Consider the following 20,368-nt stretch of genomic DNA (forward strand, 5'->3'; position numbering starts at 1 on the left):
AGCTAATTTTGTATAGGAACATTTTCATGCTAATTTTGTATGAAAATATTTTAACATTAACGTTTTGCCATATGCTTAAAAATTTAGTTTTAGAATATAATCTCATCTTTCTAAACCTTATGACTGAAGTAATTTGAGTCCTAGGTATTACATAATGAAATCTACATAGGTATTTGTGCCTAAAGGGACTCAGTGCCAGGGAGGGAAAAAAACTGACAAGCTTCAGAATTTTTTGTTCTATGCCTCAATAGATTCTCAGTACTAATAGGTTCTATGCATCAGCGGGTTTTAAGAAACAATCGGTTCTTCATAGCTTCGATCTTTTGATGTGTCCGTTTAGGCAACTGCTTCAGTGCAAGAATTTACATCGGGCACAGATCCACAGGTTTATTTCCCAATTGCCAATCTGATTGACATCGGCACTTCAAAGTTATTTTTCCAGCCGAGTATCTTGGAAAGTGCACGTGTACCGCCACGAGCTACCGCTTCGGCCAAGTTTCTTGTGTATGTGGGTTTATTGCACCATTACCAAAATCACAGCCGTCTCTGCCGCTGGTTGGGTGTGTCCACGGAGAAGATCTAAGGCCATGAATCGTAAAGGAGTGCGCCTGGGGCTGAGGTTGAGAGTTTTTAAAGACAGCAGCCTTGCACATCGAACTTGCTTTCGGCGCCCTTAACTTTGTCCGAATTGCACCCTTAAAAAAAGGCCTGTGTGGCTCTTGACAGAGGTGGTGAGGTGAAGGTGGCCGGCTCCTTCCAGGGAGCCCAGCTCGCCTCACGTGCCAACGTGGGCGTCCGCTAGATTCTGCCTCTCGCGCCCTCCTTCGCGAGGCAGCCCGGGCAGGTGTCGCGCGGGTGCAGCCACAAGCGCGCCCGCGCGCGAGCAGGAGGCACTTCACAACGGCTCCCGGCCACAGCGCGGCGCGCACGCGGGAGGAAAAGTTACGAACCCCAAAGCCGCTCGGCTCCTCTCGTGGCTCCCCGCTCGCGCGACCTCCTTGCGGTCAGACACCCCGCCCCTCCTGGCCGCCCTGTCACTCAGGTCTCCCGCAGCCAATCGCGCAGCCTTCTGTCACCCTTTCCCCACCTCCTTCTCCTGAGAGTGAGGGGAGGGCTGCGAGCTGAATACTGGCGGGGGGGTTGAAGAGAGTTGAATGATTGAACTTTTTTCCTCGCTGACTTTCTGCGGCGCTGAGACTTCGCCGCCGCCGCCTCCCTTTCCCCAGGCGAGGTGAAACGGCGGAACCGCACGCGGTGCGGAGCCTTCAGGGCTGCTCGGGGTTGTTTCCGTCTCCCGCACCCCGCTGCCTGCACACAAAGCCATGGGGTTTAAGGAGCCCGGCGTGCCTTGGACTCTTCTCCTGTGGATTACGGCTTCCTGGGGCTGCGCTGCCGGGGCCGGAGAGGCGGGAGCGGCGGCTCGCCGGCAGGACGAGCTCGTCTCCGCGGCCAGTATTTATGGAGCCAGATGCAGCTCCAGGTGTCTCAGCTTGCAGATTACGCGCATCTCCGCCTTTTTCAAGCATTTCCAGGTATGGGGAAAGCACACGGGCAAACAGCCCCCGGGCCGCGTATCCATGAAACCCCGGGCGACTTCTAGTTTCCCCGCTTGGCCAGGTCTAGTCGGAAAGAAGTCCTTGAATTCAGCGGGGCTCACTCCCCGATACGCAAGCGCTGGGCTGCAGCCGTAGGCAGCAGTTCGGCTGGTGGTCACCGTTGGGGGCCGCCGCTTCAGCGCTCGGGATGCAGAAGGCGAATTTTAGGGGCTATGCTGAAGCACGCTGGCTAGGAATTAGGCCCATTTAATTCGTCATAATTTGCTCCCGAGTAGCCATCCGGGCGATAGACAGGCTCGCAACAGCACAGGTCGATCTATGCTGTTCTACCGGTACCCTCCACTTTGCACTGAACTTTGCAGCGCCTTAAGAGTTGGGCTCGCCCTCGCCGCCGCGCTTCTTCCAGAGGAATCGATGGAAGAAGCTCCTTGAAGCTGACGGCATCGGGCTGATCTCTTGACCCTAAGCGAGCCGTGCCCGCGGATGAACGCTCCGGTTCTGGTAGTCGCGCCGGTGGTTGACCTGGCTACTTTTCCATCTCGCGCTGGCAGCGGAAGTGGCGATTTTAATTAGTGCAGAAGCGGTTGACCGGTTGACCGAAGCGATTCAATCATTTGTAACCTCTGAAGCTCGGGGCGGGCACGTTTGCGGTTTGAAGGGTGACATGATCTTTTAAATTTAACTAGTTTTGAAACCTGGAGGTGGACGTTACTTCATGCGAAGTCATACAAATTTTAAGGGACAAAACTGAAGATGTGTAAAAGAACAAGTGTTCATTTCTGAAGGCAGCCATCCTGTGCACACTTTTACTTAGGAGTAAATCTCATTGAGTTGACTGGAACCTGCCTAAAGTAAACTTGCACAGTTAAAGTAGATCCATAATAGTCACTCATCTTCCCCCCACATGTAGGGTGGAGTATATTTTCTTTTTGGAATTAATGTTGATAAGCAAGCTATATATGTACTGTATATCACATGATACATAACTGGCCATGAGTTTTGGTATTTAAGATACAAAATAGAATGACATGGTTTTGCATATGGATCTGATGGATAAATACATCAAATCCCTGTTATCATATAGCTTATTGTGTTATTCCCAGTTGATAAAGAAGTTTCTGGGAGTCGGGCAGCATATAAATTTAATAATAAATAGAGTCACCTTACTCTCCTCGTTCACTTGTTTATTGTTTATTACATGGGAGTGTGAGACAATTAGTTATTTAATATACCTGTGATAAAAAGGCAATGATTTTCTATCTGACCTATGTACATTAAAAATCCATTGCCTTATCATTAGTAATGAAGTTTTGTGAATAGCTTTCTGTACTGTTTTTTAATAGATGCCAACTTAATCTATTATCATCCCATTAAAAGGCTAAGTGCGTGCGTGCATGTGCGTGTATATATGCTGGAAATAGAACAAGACAGCATAACTATCTTAGTTTTCCTAACTTTGTGATTGCTGGATTCAACAGTTGTGTCTTTATAAGAAGAATAGCAAAAGATCAGTTTACTAACCACTAATTTGCTTGATCCTTTTCAGAGGGATCAGAGTTCAGAATGTCTCATTCCATTGACATAAATAGGTTATGATGTGACAGCTTGCACAAGTCTGCACAAAATTGGGTTATGCACTCATAAACAGGATTTTTTTTTAAGTGGCCCCTGGAGGCAGAAGTTAATTTTTTTTTCCTGTGGATCTTTACAGGTGACCCACTTAGTTTTTTTGTGGCTCTGACAGTTATTTTGATAAAATTGTGTATTGTGGCTTGAAGATCTGTGCACAGACAATCATGCTGGGATCATTCTATCTGAGTGTGTGTGTGTATCATATGTGAATATATGAAGCATAAAAAGATGTAACTACTTTTCCTTGCATTTTTAAGATCTAATAAATCTCAGCTTAAGAGTGATGATGAGTAATGGGATTTCATTATGAACATTTTATTTTTGTTTGAGGTATATCATTTTTTCACCATGACTTGCTTGTATATGCACATCTGATATTATTTCTACTATGGTTTGTTAAAATTTTAAAAGTGAGCTATTAACTAAGTGGTATATTGAGTGCTTGTGTATCCTTGTGGATTGCACTGAGCAAATGGGAGAGGAAATTCCGGATTTTCTGAATGCTGTTAACCATGCTTAAACTATGTATCGCATCTTCCCCATTTTCAGCTTCACAAAATGGAATTGCAGTTGGTTCATTATACATCACCTGTACATCCTATGCGTCTCAACTGAGAACTCCCACTGAATTCCACTGGGATATTTTTCCAGCTTTTCAAAATCTGTTCCATAAACTTCTGTGCTGGAACCTTTCAGAAATATATTCAATAGTGTCACTGAATATTATATACGGCACATATCTGTGAATCTGCTTCTACTGGTGGGGTTTCTATTGTTTCCTGGAATTAAGTGGCACAATAGGGAAGTCTTTCATCTAGCAGGATATACAGGAATCCAAGATAAGAATAAAGGTACCTTGTTTAATAAGAGGGCTTAGCTGTGTACATCCCAAGCTTATTGTAATGTGTTCAGTCAATGATGTGAGCAGCTACTGTGGATATGTGCCCTGAGCTTACACCAGCATATCTAGAAGTGGGCTTAAACCTTGGGGAAATTGCAGGTTTGTAATACCTTTAGACCATAGTTGCTATTACAGTATTACAGAAATGGCGTATCTGGGATGTGACATGTCTCATGGCACAGCAGTACAGTAATATGGCTTTTCTTTCCTTTAATATTTTTATAGCTCCTAAAATCATAATGAATAAATTCTATAGCCTTCCTGAATTTGGTACATATTGTTAATGGGGGTAAAGAATTCAGATATCAGGCAAGATCTTCATTACTTGCTTTTCCTATTTTTCTTATACAGATCAACTTTAATGTATTTGCTAAATGAAGAGCCCCAGACTTTTGGGGGAAATACCCCATAGATCATGACTTTGATTTTTTTGTGTGAAACTTTAAAAGCCTTAGGTATGATTTTTAGCTTTTTTTTTTTTTTGGTGAGTAACAAGCTTAACACATCAAAGAACTACCACAATTTTTCCCTTCAAATCTTTACAGATGCTCCAGAAAACAACTTTTACCACACCTCCATTAAACCTAGTGCAGACCCCAGCTTCACTGTGCTACAACCTATCTTTTCCCCATGGTTGAAATAATTGTTCTGTCCCCTTGGATTGCACCCTTTTTAAAAAAGCGATGTTTATAATGGACAATGATTAGATACATTTGTAATTTAAGGGGTTTAGTATTTTTTTTTTTTTTTAGAGAAAGGTAGATTATGGTGAAACATACAAGGCAATGCTTGGGTTTCACTGAATAATGAGTAGATAGAATTAGTAGAATGCTTCCTATAGAAGTTTTGGCTTATTCAAACAACAGTCTGACTTTTTGAGTCAGTGGTCATGTGTCTATTCAGTTCCCAATCTTGAAGATTCCTGCCTTTGTTTGCAAAATGACTTTCTCAGCCATGAGAAGCAGAGATTTTTGTCTCACCAGCTTCAGTCCTTGCAATAATACCACCCTTATTGTTACTTATTTATGCAATTTTTATTATTTAATGATAAATACAACCATAGGTAAGGAAGAAGAAAGAAAACATCTTGAGGAGCATTTTGTTTCATGGATAAAGTTTGCATATATATATTTGGCACATGCATTTGTGTGCACAGAAACATATCCAAATACATGAATTAGAAATTCAGATAAATAACCAAGAATGTGCTGGATTTTAAAATGAGAAAGTGTCTTCTGGGGGCATATCTTTTTTTCAGCAGGTATATAGGAAATCATTAAATACAGTTAATTATATTGAAAAGCAATTAGTTTTTTAACTGCTGTCAGCTGGTTGCAACACTTTGTTTTACAGTTGAACTGGTTAAAAAAGATAACTTACACCAGCCTGTTCCTACAAAACGTCTTTTTTTATATGTACACTTTCTTGGCATCATTTCATTCTGAAACAAAACTGCTGACAGAATGCATGTTGCCAAACAATAGTGATTTCATTTTAATTAGCTAGAGTAGAATAAAGTGCAAATTCTCAGTTAATAATCAGCTATTCTTCCTTCCTCTCAAGTAAATTGCCAATCACTGTGTTTAACTGTAACCTGTGAAAGCATTCTACAACTAAATTAGAGGGCATTAAATATATTTAAGACATGAAACAACAATAGACCAATGTAAATGGATATCATTAGTGAATACTAACCTTTTTAAAAATTGGTCAAGTAAGGGAAGAGGGGTAAGATACACACAATAAACACTCTGTTTCAGATGAGCAAGAGATGACTAGGTCAAGCAGGTGTGTGCACCATTGTTCGGTCATGAAAACAAAGATGACTTTGCAATTGCTCCTTTTCCACAGTAGTTTCAAAGTCTTTAAAGTGTAAATGATTCCATGTACAATTGTTCACTACCTGTCTCAGATTTTAAAGGAAACCAGCTCTTGAAATAACTGAACAGCGGGAGCAATTGTCTTTTTCAGTAAGAAATATAAGACGTGTTCCTTCTCTGTCCTGAGGGACTCAGAATCATCTGCACCAGTCTTTGATTTAGCGTATGGAGACTTTGCTTTAATAGTAGTAAGTTTGTCTCAAAGAATGTTAAGATAGGTTTAATAATGCTTTTTTAAAAAAGTAAGTAAGTGCACATTTTGTTGTTTATTAAGGCTGTTTTTTCAAGTTCAAAACGTTAACTTTTTTGGTGGTAAACTGATTCAGTGAAAACAAGACTAAACTTTGTGTTGTTTTCTAATTAGTAAGAAAAGCTTGGTATGATTTCATCAGTAAAGTATGTTTGTGCAACAATGAGTAGTAATTGATACTTAGAGGTTTAGGCAGGGAGAGATAGGGAAAAGTGGGGAGGAAGTCAGCTAAATCAGTGTTGCATGCCAACTGACTTGTGATCTTGTTATGTTGTAGGAGATGTTTATATCATGCAACCTCCATATATATTTAGAATCTTCTACCTACACTATGTAATATTGACATTAACTTGTGAGTATATTTTCTTTGGACTCAGAACTACATTTCAGCTGCAAAATTCCCTGGATATCTAAAGAATTTGATATTAGGATGGAATTGATTATCTGCCATATACAATTCCTTGAACTTTTAGGAGGAAGAAGTGAAGCTGGTATATCTACCTGGTATATTAAATGCTGTTAAGGATAACATTTTGGCTGTTATTTTTAGTTGGAGCTGTTGAATCCCTTTCTTCTACTATAGTGAATGCTTTTGCTGTTCTGTAAGGACCAAAACACTTCTTAAACCTTATCCTGATGTTCCATTTATACATTGACTCTATTATTCCTGGGATCCTGCTGTAATCAGCTGTTCTGACATGCACTGAAAAAGTGCTGACTGTAAAGAAATTTTGGATAATGTGCTCAATGTGACTAACATGAAAACCATTCTTTATTTAAATAAAATTGTTATGATTACAGATCCTTTGTATTCTTCCCCCCATGGAGTCATTGCCATATTCAGTCAATGTGGAAGGTAGGGAAGCATTTATTTATTTATTTTGGAAACCATCTTCCAATGGTTATTGATCTATTTTTGTCTTCTATAACATTTCCTCCCTGTTGAAGCTACCAAGATATATCTATAGGTGTCTTCCTATACCATTGGAATATCTCACCGCACAGAGGTAAATCTATGACCTTGAACCCTTCTGCCACTTTTTTCTGCCACTTTTTAATTAAGTAACTGACCACTCATATAGCAGTAGTCTGCCAAACCCTGTAGAATGTGATTGTCAGAAGTGTAATAAGCCCACAGCTTTCACCAAAGTTAAACCAAGATTTGTGCAAGAGATAGGTGCTCAGCAAAATCAGTATCTAAAACCAGAGTCCAAAATCAGTTCAAAAGTTAAGTCAGGAGTAAATGCAACAAGAGAGTATTGCTAGCAATGGTTATTTAGAATAGATGGCTTACAAAGGAATAGCCATTCAGATTCCATTGTGCTCCAACATACAGCTATAAAGGTCCTTGGAAAAATTCTTTGGGGCTCTGACTCCTTAATATGCTTGTTCTGTTCTTGAAATGTGCAGTATGCCTTTGGGCCTTAAGTCACAAATATTTATGGCACTGGGTTGTCTTCTCTGTACATCTTAGCCCTCAGCCATAAGATTTGGGAAGTCTGAACTTAGTTTTTAGGCAAATGAGGCCTCTGGTACACCCAGAAATTGGTATTTATCCTTTGGCAAGGAGTCCTCAATGGGAAAAAAGGCTTCTTAGGTGAATGTTGGGCATTGACAGCTAAAGCACTTTTTCCCAATAAACTTTTAAAATGGCTTGAAAATCACTATTGGCAGGTTCTTTATTTCCATTTCTTTTCTGTTTCTGCCTAGTCTACTTTAACAATAAAATGTTAGTTTACCTAGTCCACAAAATACGTTGACTAAACAAGTTTGGTTGTCCAAAGCAAATCTTGTTGGTTTTGCACCTTTGTAACCCAGGATTGCATGCCAAATTAGTTCATAACTTCCTTATTTTTTAAAAAAACCCTACAGTTCTTAAAATAGATATTAAAAAGCTAGATATGTATGTGCTTATGAGTCTTAATTCTCACTCCTATATCCTTTTCCTTTTTAAACTCCCTTTCTTCCATCTGCTTTTCACCCAGCTATGTCTGACTGAGACTATCATAAGGTAGTGGGATAGCAGTGCATGGGAAATTGGCAAGCAAATCATCTACAGTCCTCTGAGACTTTATGTAGGAGCCTAGGCAAGGATTACAACTAAAACTATCCCCTTCCCCAAAGGTTAATTTAATGATACTCATTCTTGTGTCCTCATGCAAGCCAACAACTTGATTGCATCACCTTTCCCACTGACTTCAAGACAATTGGGAGCAATGACATCTTGGATGCTTTTGGAAAGCATTCTGTAGATTTCAGTGTGGTAAAGGGATTTGGACCCTAGAGTCTGTAGATAGTTCTTGGTGAGAAAATAACAACAGTGTTAGTGTTTTGATATGTTGTGCACAGATGTAATACAGTTTACATTCTTATTTTCTACTTTAGAATTGTGGAGTGTGGCAGATTGCAAAAGGGTAGCAAAAGAATGCTACCTAATAAATGTTGATTAGCTGTTAGGTACACATACTGTTCAAAACAGAGCTGAGTTATGTCAGTGGGGTATGTCATGTCTCTGGAAATAATCCAAAGAACATTTCTGTAAAGAACTCTTGGTTTTCTACACATGTTTGCTTAGGGCAGACGTAAGGGAATCTCTAACTGACTAAATATGAATTCACTTATTAATTCCTGGCACTGAACTCTTTGTATGAATTCAGTCTAGTTCTTAAAGCTTATGTCTTGAAAAGTAGCTTGTTAAAACTGGAAATCACGTAGCTCCCTTGACTCCCATTTGTCTGATGTTTATTTTATTTGTGTGGTGACTCACATTCAGATTTATCTGATGTTTATTTTATTTGTGTGGTGACTCACATTCAGATTTAATGCAAGATTTAGGAAGACTGATTTAGGAGAAAACAAACTTAGACCCAAAGAAGTTAGGAAAATATTAAGAGTTGATAGTGGGCTGTAAGATCCAAGCATTCGTGTTCTTTTTGTTGGATTAATGTTTCAAACTATACCATGTTTTCCTGCTACAAGTTCCATCATGTATAGCATGGAGGGAGAAGAAATGTTGCCATATATTCAAAGTATGTCAACTTCCCTGAGTTGAACAGAGCATTAATAAATGTGGCTTCTTTTTGGAGGAAAAACTACATAACATTTAAGAACTATAAAACAACATGTTATGAAGATATCTTATGCCAAATACTATCCTTCGTTATCTAGCTTAGAATTGCCTATTTTCAGTTCTATGGAACTGATTTCCAGAGTCCAGTACAAATTTTTCCCACCCCTGCAATTATTAAAATTAAATTAAAATTATTCCAACTGCAGAATTCAAAGATTTGACTGCTTGGGATCTACCACTGTGTGGTAGATACATTATGCTAACCCACAAAGGAAGGTTTATTGGTTTTGGCTTACTATGATATGCATAGAGAGTAAGGAAGATGACCTTAACAGAGATACGCAGACTACATTGCCAAGAGAACAAGAGCTGAAGTCTAGAATGTCAAGATAACATTCAGAAGTGGCTAAGACAGGCACCTCCCTAATTCACTGAACTATAAGAAGTAGGAAGAGGTACAGCAAAATGAGACTTGTAAGATTCTGTTATTATACCCAATTTCACTAAAGTAATTGTAGCTATCTTGTGGAGTTTATTTCATGTTCTGGTCTACTAGTGGGGCTGACAATGTGTGAACTCAGGTTTTGTCATTTGTAAATTGTACTTTATGGTTAATATGCATGAAGCTATCATTGTGGTTTATTTAACCTGGGGCTAAAGCAAAACATGGAGTTTACTAAGCTGGTCACTATTTTTCAGTCCAGTCTATCTCTCAAGGTAGTTGTGGGAATAAAATTAGGAGAACCTCTCTACCCTGGTAGATCACTTGTGTTCCAGTCAAAAAGAAGAAATTAAATGCAATAATAAATTAAAATGCCACAGCTAATTACTCAGAAAGATCATGTTTATATTTCAGTTGTCTCCAGGCAATGTAAGTTTGATGTTAACCAATTGACAATGCAGTAATTACTTCTGTTCTCAGCTTGGTTATTGTTAGGTAAATGGCCACATCATTGGGATTCTCAAACCCACAATCTTAAGTAAATTATAAGTTATTATACCTAACTAGGGTATTACAGTTTTTTTTAATTTGGAAGAGAGGTTAATCTGACACTATTTTTTCCTTCCCACCTGTGGACACTGAGGAACAGAGATGCAGTTTTAGTCTCTGTTATTAGTTTATTGCCATGGATGTTGGATGTGTATGGTTTGGTGTTTTGGTTTTTTGTAGACTTATTTAAAAAGATATATTAGCTGCAAATTCAGCCACAAAGATTAATGTTCTCCGTTTAACCAGGTGTATCGGTTTCATTGGTTGGCTACTCATGGATCACCAGGTAAATCATTTACCTGAGAATTGCAAACAGAGTCGGCCAGTGATATCATGCAAACAGGGCCATAGTGTCATTTTCATGCTGGTATTTTATGTCTGCTCATCTTATTTCTAGTGTAAAATATTACGAAGTGTCATTGTGAGATGACAGTGAGTTGAAATAAATGCTGTTACAACTTGTTTTTATAATTGGTACTTGAGGGTTTTGGAGAGGTAGCTTCTTCCTGTTGTAGAATGAAGAATTATATATTCCACAATATTATCTAATTGTGCTAAACCTGGGTGGGAATCTCTGGTCTAAGCTGGGATGTAGCAATTTACCTATGCCTCACCAAGATTCTCCTTGAAATCTCTACTCCTAGTCTCCACATTAAAGGATAAGGACACTAGAAGAAAAGGGAATAATAGAACATTTGTCTTGCTGTTCATATACTCATATTTTACAGCGATTAGCAGAACAATATGTGGTGGGGTGATGGGAGGGCAAGAAACGTAAACCTAACACATTCTTACTCTCTTTCCCCTATCATCTGCCCTTGATTGAAGTTCTTAGACTGCAAAACCATTCACAAACATGTCCTGCATATAGACTGCTAGTGGCAATGGGTAAAATGCTTTGATTATGAACAATCCAGATTGCAGATTGCCCCATTTTGACCTTGAAAAATCCTTGTAAGAAAAAAGAAAATAAGAGAATAATAGATTGTAACTAAACCCTGTCATCCAATCCATACTCTAGTAATTTATCCTATTTTCTAGGGCTGTACAGGACTTTAGATTAAATTCCAAAAAGGTACTTTGGTGCATGTGGAAGCACAAACATAGCACTTGTTTGCAACTCTTTATAGAAACTGCATCTTTTCCCTGGTTTGTGGAGCAGTGACCTAACCCTAATCATAGTATTTTACATTAGTTAATCCATTGGAATAGGGCCTTCAGTGTACATCAGGATCTTTATAAAATGTTGATGGTGCCTCCTGTCCATTTTGCATGATCATTTTTTCCAAGCACCATCAAATCTTCAGATGCATACAAAAAGCATGCTTAAGGAATTTGCAATTTAAACCTTTGCCCTTGGCAGATGAGAAGAGTGTTTCCTCTGTTAAAAAGGATTGTCTTCCATAGTCTGGAAAATGATTTTCTGTCATTTCTAATTATGAAAAGAAAAATACAGAGAAGGCTTTGGATTAATTTTTAAACAATTTGTGCATTACCTAGTGATTTGCAATAGATTCAGCACAAGTATATCCAAATATTAGACTAGATTTCTCCATTGAATGTCCTTCTCCAGATATAAGACTTTAGAACCCCTAACTCCAAGGCGTTAGGGGCTTCTCTCTCAGACCAATAATTATCATTCTGCAAACCATTACCTGCTGACCTCTTTGTGTTTTAATCACATTTTAATCAACTATACTCTCCTTTGCTACTTTTCCTAAATATAAAATAAACTCTTGCTTAATTTTTCTCCTTTTTCCTTATCTCCAATTGATGTCCTGGATGCTATTGATCACAATAGGACTTATTCCATTCCATTCACAAATGAACATGCTTCTGCATTTGTAGCACAGAATAAAATACTGTCTTATAACCTATTTCTTTACATATCTCTATAGTAATCTAGCTATCTCCACCTGGTTCCCTCTGAAGGGTAAGACTACAAATTTCATCATATAATCACCTTAGCCATAGTCTATGCTGGGTACTGTAGACCGATACATTTGGTAGGCAATGTTTTATATTTGAAAGAATGCTTCTCATATAGCTGTGTATCAGTTATATTTGGTGGCATTGTGGAATTATCTTTTCATATTTGTGGTAGTCCAGTTTGAAAAAAGTAGCAAAGGAGAGTATAGTTGATTAAAATGTGATTAAAACACAAAGAGGTCAGCAGGTAATGGTTTGCAGAATGATAATTATTGGTCTTAAAATGGGAATAAGTGAAGCATGTTATGTCTCTGAATTGCTGGATCGATTGATTATATGTCATTAAGTCATTGTAAACATTTAACAATCGCTTATATGGACCTTATCTAGGATGATACATCTCCAGCCTGGCCCTTCAGGTCCTCCAACAGTGTATCTATTGCTGCTGCAGTTGAATCCAACCTCCTTGCTGCTGGATGCTCTCTTCTCTTTTCTTTGGCCTTTCCCAGCATTATAGATTTTTAAAGAGATCATAATGCATCCAGATATAATCATTTGAGTGTTGTCATTTGTGCCTAGAATGAGAACTCTGGATTGTTCTATAATCCATTTGTTTGTTTCTTTATCCATGGTATTCTCAGGAGTCTGCTCAACACCAAAGTTCAAAAATGTCAATATTGTTTTTATCCTGCTTGTTCAAAGTCCAACTTTCACTTCCATAGAGTATTCAAGAAAAACCATTGCCTGCACAGTTCTGAACTTTGCATGTATAGATAGGTCTCAGCATCTGAATATCTTTTTCAAGGCCTTCATTGGTACTCTACTAAGAGCTTGTCTATGGGGTATTTTTTGGTAGCTAGTTTCTTTACTATTGATAGTCAGTCCTAAAAGCCTGAAGCTATCTACCATTCCAATATTTTCTCTGTCAGTTCTAAGGCTGGTTGCTGTACCTGTTTTCATTAGTTTGGTCTTTTTTATATTAGTACCATTTTTTTTACTGTGCTCCTTGATTTTTATCACTACACTTATCACTACAGCTTCCATCTCTTTTACATTTTCAGCTATAAGAGTAGTGTCTGTTATATCTTTTATACAAAACTTAATAAGAAAGTAAATAATTAATGCTTTGATTAATAATTAGTGCAGGAAGCAAAAACAGTGCCTGAAGTATGCTGACTAAAAATGAGAACCCTACAGAGTAAATCACATTGCAACCACATGTTCCTGGGATTGGATTGGCCCTACTAACTTCATTATTGCTAGATGTACTTTGAATTGAAGGGACACATGCTAGTCACTAAAATCTGATTAATGCAATTTCTATTTTTTCCCTTCCCTATCAGTTGTCTAAGAAAGCTGTATTTGAGTGCTAAGAGTGTTGTTGTGATGCTGGTCTGAAGGTTCACCAATCCTCAACAAAATCTGCTGTAGCTCAGAGCCCTGAAAAAGCTATCTGAATTATCCCATTTCCTCTGAATATGGATCAATCAAAATCTAATTCATGCTTAAGCAATGTATACCATTAGACATATTGCAACTCTGAATTTGGGTTTGAATATTATATCTGGTTTTTTGGGTGAGTGCCTTTGAGTCAGTCTTGAGTGCTGGAGACCACCTGGATTAGTCCTTGGCAAGGTTTTTCAGAAGTGGTTTGCCATTGTCTGCTTCCTAGGACTGAAAGAGAGTGACTGGCCCAAGGTCACCCAAGCTGGCTTTGTACCTAAGGCAGGACTAGAACTCATGGTCTCAGTTTATAGCCTGGTGCCTCAACCACTACAACAAACTGGCTCTTATATCTGCTTGCTTCTTGATTAAATTAGTTTAGGATTATGTCATGAACATACTAATACCTAATCAATACAGATCAAAAATGGTTTATCTGAAGTTCAAAACAGAAAATATAAGGGCAGTTTAGATATGCACAGTAAAGTTTTAAATGGCAAAGTTTAGTGATGCAAATACGTCTCATGGCTTTACTATGAAAAATGAGAAACAATTGTGGCTTCCTTAACAATAACAGTACATCTAATTGTACATCTCAACCCCAGGTTGGTCAGATGATGCTGGGTCTGGGGGCTAGGTAGATCTGAATGGGGAGCAACCGGCTCAAGCTCACCCTTAACAAGACTGCGTGGCTGTGGTCCGGTGATTTCCATCTTTAGTCCTGAGGGATGGTGCACAATTTGGGAGTCCTTGCCATGTAACACCTCTTCTTTGTGAGCTGCACTGGTTACCAGTAGGCTTCTGGATACAATTCAGGATGCTGGTTATCACCTGTGATGGCACAGGTTTGGTTATCTCTGGACGATCTGTATTCTGTAGTGTGTGTCTAATCCACATAATAAGGCAGATTTGGCATGCACTGAGTCCCATTGACTAAACCATGTCATCTGATAAGATCAGGGAAGTGGACCTTCTGTGGCTCAACAGAAATCTAATCTTTATTACGGTCATAGACCAGTATAAGTATCTATAAGTATGTATACTATAAGTGTAGTATCCTCTGTGACTCAGTGCCTGCCTTTTGGAAAGATACCTCCCCAGATAATGGCTGTTATGCCAATCTTATTTAAAATAGCTCTTAAATTAACTCTTACCAGGCCTTCAGCTGAATGGGTGGCTGACCCCTTGTGGGATAAATGATCCATCACAGGGTTGTCTTGTGGATTGTTTGGACATTTGTTTTATGTATTGTTTGATGCCGAATTATTTTAAATTGTCTTATATTGTACGCCACTTAGAGCCATGATTTTTATTTATTTATTTAAATTTATTAGCTGTCTATACATTTAATAAGTAAAAAATTCAACGAACAATATTTTAATGTTGTGTTTAAATTTTGTAATGTTATAACTTAACATTAAAAGGAGGAAGGACAGTCTGTACAAAACTGTATTTACTGTGGAGATATTTCAAGTAACCAGTATATCATCAATGCAAGAGCACTTAATATACTTAGTGGAAAGAGATTGCAGAACTGTAAAATTATGCAGCTAGTTGCTACTAAATCTGTTATTGCAATCTTTGTTCTCTTCTGTTATTCCTTTATATGAAGAAAAGGGAATTAATGATTGAATGTTGTATATAGAATATTACTTTAACAATGCTACTGGCTAGATTTTGTTAAAGGAAATAATAAAATTCTTGGCTGGCACAGAAACTCCTAAAGCTACCTTTGTCAACTGTATGTTATTTATGGCATAGTCTTAAATTTTATTCTGTTCCCATCCTTTCATAAGATTTGCTCGTTTTATGTTTCACATTTATTTATACATGTGCTTTAATATACTTAAGATAAATGTGTGGATATTGCTGCCAACCATAAGAACATTACTCTAAAAAAAGTTTTGATCTTTAATAGCTGACGAAGTAATGTGTTTCTGAGGGTATGATCTGGAAAGATATAAGTGTGTTTGATTCTTGTATTTTTTTGTTTAATTTGGAGGGGAATACTTTGATGTATAAACTTATCCAATAGGTCTAAGAAGTAGTAGACCTGGGCCTATTGGAGAGTTTTGGTGGTATGAATAGCTGTATTTTTCCTATTGTTTTATGGTAGTTTGTGTTCTTATTGGTTTTTATGTTTTATGAGTTCAACAATTGAAAGTTATTTTTTGAGTTTGGTAGTGTGTAAACACATTAAATCTAAATAAATAAATAAATAAACTAACTAACTAACTAACTAGCTGAGAGTAGGGGTGATATACATAGCAGGGTCAGGAATGCATCCTTATACTTACCTCCTGTACAGACATACTCACAAACAGAATGTGAAAGTATGGGAGGACAGTACCATTGCAAATATTGTGCTTGAATGTCCTATGGCCATACTTCTGTTATTCCATGTGTTTGATTCACAAATTTTAGGTATTTTATGTTATGATATTCGATTGTATTTAAAATACTTTTTTTAATCTTGTATGCTGTGGATAGTTGTGCATTTCACGAAGATTTTAAGTGAGTAAACAAGCATTTTATCTATACTGACTCCAATTTGAGCATAACGTGTTGATCGATTCCTCCAATTTCTGAAGAAGGTTGTCTATTTAAAATAGTTTAATTACGAGGGTATTTTTCAGTTATCTAAGTATAGGATGTACATATATCAGATGGCCTTAGTTACAGTGTTGAATCTTCTTTTTCTCTTTTATCTTTCAGTCTAGGTGTCATCATTGGGACAATGGTCTATGTAGAAGGATTTTAAAACTAGAGGATATTACTATTGGCTTAGAAGATATATGCCATCATCAGCTTTTATAGTAACAACCTGAAACTATTTTTATTACCTCTGCATATAATAGTATAAATTGACAGTGAACTAAACATTCCCTTGCACAATTTATATTTTGAGCAGTTAGCATGGAGCATATTCCATGCATGTTGTATCTATGCAAGTTTGAATAGTTCAGTTCCAGTACTAAAATCAAATTCTAGCTGAAGGATGCTGGTAGTTTTTCTGAAAAATATGCCATTAATATTTCTATTCTTTTTTTTTATTATTTTCCAGAATAATGGTTCTTTGGTTTGGTGTCAGAATCACAAACAATGTTCAAAGGTATGTGTTTGCCTTAGTTATTAGTCATTATATGTATATATATATTGTGTTAATCAATTTCTGTGTGGATTTGTATAATTTTTTCCCAGTTTAGCACTAGAGTAATTTTCTATTATAACATCATTCTTGTAATTGTAACAACCACAACAAAAAGCTGTCAAGGTACTTTTCATATATTAGTTGCTGACAGCTAATAATTGCTTGTTTTCATTGATAAGATTTTGTAGTAGCAATTTAAGTTAATGATATAAAAAAGTACCTTTAGGTTACATTGACTCTGATGGCATATTTTAGCTATCAGGGAGACTTAAAAATGATTAGCCATGGCTAAATTGAGCAAGTCAATCTACAGAAGCTACTTTGGGGGTGGGGGTGGAAGCACTTATTTGATTTATATCCCACCTTTCTGTCCAAGCATGAAATGTCTCCATTTGTAACATAAACAAGTCACTAAAATGTCCCTAATAATATTTATTCTGCAACTAGTGTCTGTCAAGGAAGGAAGTTAGAGAAACATATTTCTCTAACATTCCAAGACCTACTTTGATGCTGAATATTTATTCTATTAGTAATTTTATGTCCTCAGGTCTTAATTTCTTTGGAGATTTCATTTGGTTTTAGTTGTGTCTTCTGTGTGTGTTTTGACTCTGACCCTTCGAAGATTAGAGTGTAAGTGAACTAATAACCATTTGATTCCACTGGAAAAGCATCTCACTACGATGCCTGTAGAGAAGTAACAGTGATTCATCAGCTTTAGAGGGTAAAACAAGAACTATAGGGCTTAGACACTGACTGCTCTTTTCATTCATACACAATGCTGAGTGCATTTATTCCTGCTTTAGAAAGTCCCTCCAAAACCATTAAAACTATGTGGTGAGGAATGGTAGAGATCCACTTATTTAGTCAAACTTTCATAATGATACAAAGCAACATGCGAGATCTATGTCTAACAACTGACTTTAGAAAAAATCAGTAATAAATAAAGGCCATAGCAATTTTGTGATATGTAATATCTGATTAAAAGTGAATTATTTTTACAAATAGATATTTTCATGTAAAAAGAAACTAGAAAGTTCACAGAATTCTATGTATAGTTTTTCTCTGTACAGCATTTATGATAATTTGCAGGTTTCTACTGCAAAAGAAGTTCTACTGAAATATTTGCATAAATTCTAAATTCAAGATTACTTAATTGTCTTGTGGCAATTTGTTTTAATAGATTAAATAGGTCCATTTTAATTGAGATTAACAATTGTCTCATGGGATTTTTAGACAAAAATGTTTAAGAAATAATGTACAGCTTTGCCATTTTTTTTTTTGGATGAGTGAAATTATAGCCTTGTAAATTAAGAAACATAAATTATTGCTTTTACAAAGTGATGATCTAGAATACAGATTGATTATAAAATACAGTGGGGCAAAAAAGTATTTAGTCAACCACCAATTGTGCAAGTTCTCCCACTTAAAAAGATGAGAGAGGCCTGTAATTTTCATCATAGGTATACCTCAACTATGAGAGACAAAATGGAGGAAAAAATCCAGAAAATCACATGGTCTGATTTTTAAAGAATTTATTTGCAAATCATGGTGGAAAATAAGTATTTGGTCAATATCAAAAGTTCATCTCAATACTTTGTTATATATCCTTTGTTGGCAATGACAGAGGTCAAACGTTTTCTGTAAGTCTTCACAAGGTTTTCACACACTGTTGCTGGTATTTTGGCCCATTCCTCCATGCAGATCTCCTCTAGAGCAGTGATGTTTTGGGGCTGTCGCTGGGCAACACAGACTTTCAACTCCCTCCAAAGGTTTTCCATGGGGTTGAGATCTGGGGACTGGCTAGGCCACTCCAGGACCTTGAAATGCTTCTTACGAAGCCACTCCTTCGTTGCCCAGGCGGTGTGTTTGGGATCATTGTCATGCTGAAAGACCCAGCCACGTTTCATCTTCAATGCCCTTGCTGATGGAAGGAGGTGTTCACTCAAAATCTCACGATACATGGCCCCATTCATTCTTTCCTTTACACGGATCAGTCGTCCTGGTCCCTTTGCAGAAAAACAGCCCCAAAGCATGATGTTTCCACCCCCATGCTTCACAGTGGGTATGGTGTTCTTTGGATGCAACTCAGCATTCTCTCTCCTCCAAACACGACAAGTTGAGTTTAGAACAAAACATTCTACTTTGGTTTCATCTTACCATATGACATTCTCCCAATCCTCTTCTGGATCATCCAAATGCTCTCTAGCAAACTTCAGACGGGCCCAGACATGTACTGGCTTAAGCAGGGGGACACATCTGGCACTGCAGGATTTGAGTCCCTGGCGGCATAGTGTGTTACTGATGGTAGCCTTTGTTACTTTGGTCCCAGCTCTCTGCAGGTCATTCACAAGGTCCCCCCGTGTGGTTCTGGGATTTTTGCTCACCATTCTTGTGATCATTTTGACCCCACAGGGTGAGATCTTGCATGGAGCCCCAGATCGAGGGAGATTATCAGTGGTCTTGTATATCTTCCATTTTCTAATTTTTGCTCCCACAGTTGATTTCTTCACTTCACATAAGCTGCTTGCCTATTGCAGATTCAGTCTTCCCAGCCTGGTGCAGGTCTACAATTTTGTTTCTGGTGTCCTTCAACAGCTCTTTGGTCTTGGCCATAGTGGAGTTTGGAGTGTGACTGTTTGAGGTTGTGGACAGGTGTCTTTTATACTGATAACAAGGTCAAACAGGTGCCATTACTACAGGTAACGAGTGGAGGACAGAGGAGCCTCTTAAAGAAGTAGTTACAGGTCTGTGAGAGCCAGACATCTTGCTTGTTTGTAGGTGACCAAATACTTATTTTCCACCATGATTTGCAAATAAATTCTTTAAAAATCAGACAATGTGATTTTCTGGATTTTTTCCCCCATTTTATCTCTCATAGTTGAGGTATACCTATGATGAAAATTACAGGCCTCTCTCATCTTTTTAAGTGGGAGAACTTGCACAATTGGTGGCTGACTAAATACTTTTTTGCCCCACTGTAAGTGCTGACTTTTTAAAATAAGCCTAACTTAATTTCACAAAAAATCATAAAATAAATTACTGCAGCTAGTAATTTACTATATAGTAATTACTATATAGTAAGGGCCTCAGGATACAAATTTGCCTATTATAATTGATATGAAAATGTATTTTGGTGAATTGTAAGTAACAAACTCTTACAAACTCTTGCCTTAATTTTTCAAATAAGTCCTGCAATCCAAAATATTGAGGACCCTTGAGCTTGTGGCATTCTGCTCTTAGCTCTAATAGCTTGCTCCTTTATATAGCAAGTTTATTGTTAGCCATTCGTTGGATCAATCACTCAAATATTGGAAATATTTGAAATAAAATACAGTGAAATCTCAGCTTAATGAGTTGAGGGGGGAGGTGCTATCCATTCTTCACAAAAGTCCACTGCTTGCTAACTATATCCATTTTTTTCTCTTCCTAGTGTTTTCCCGTGGTAATTTGATATAAAAAACTCCCTCCCTCCCTCCCTTAGCAAATATTTTTATTTATTTATTTTATTCAATTTCATGCCTAAATAGTTGGCCAGATTTGCTAGGTGTAGGGAAATTGTATTTTG

General features: G+C 37.7%; 1 protein-coding gene across 1 annotated transcript in view; it reads left to right on the plus strand.

The window, feature by feature from the left end:
- The first annotated feature begins 1,167 nt into the window (after positions 1 to 1,167).
- Positions 1,168 to 20,368, plus strand: part of ANOS1 (anosmin 1) — a 101,764-nt gene continuing 82,563 nt past the window's right edge. Inside the window, exons 1-2 of the mRNA XM_007437367.4 lie at positions 1,168 to 1,532; positions 16,717 to 16,764. Coding sequence (XP_007437429.2) covers positions 1,323 to 1,532; positions 16,717 to 16,764 — 258 coding nt within the window. The 5' untranslated portion in view covers positions 1,168 to 1,322. The remainder of the gene's footprint in view (positions 1,533 to 16,716; positions 16,765 to 20,368) is intronic.

This window comes from Python bivittatus, unplaced genomic scaffold (assembly GCF_059951505.1).
Source record: "Python bivittatus isolate LINGU-HERP-01145 unplaced genomic scaffold, Pbiv_v1 ctg000350_np1212, whole genome shotgun sequence".
NCBI classification, from domain to species: domain Eukaryota; kingdom Metazoa; phylum Chordata; class Lepidosauria; order Squamata; family Pythonidae; genus Python; species Python bivittatus.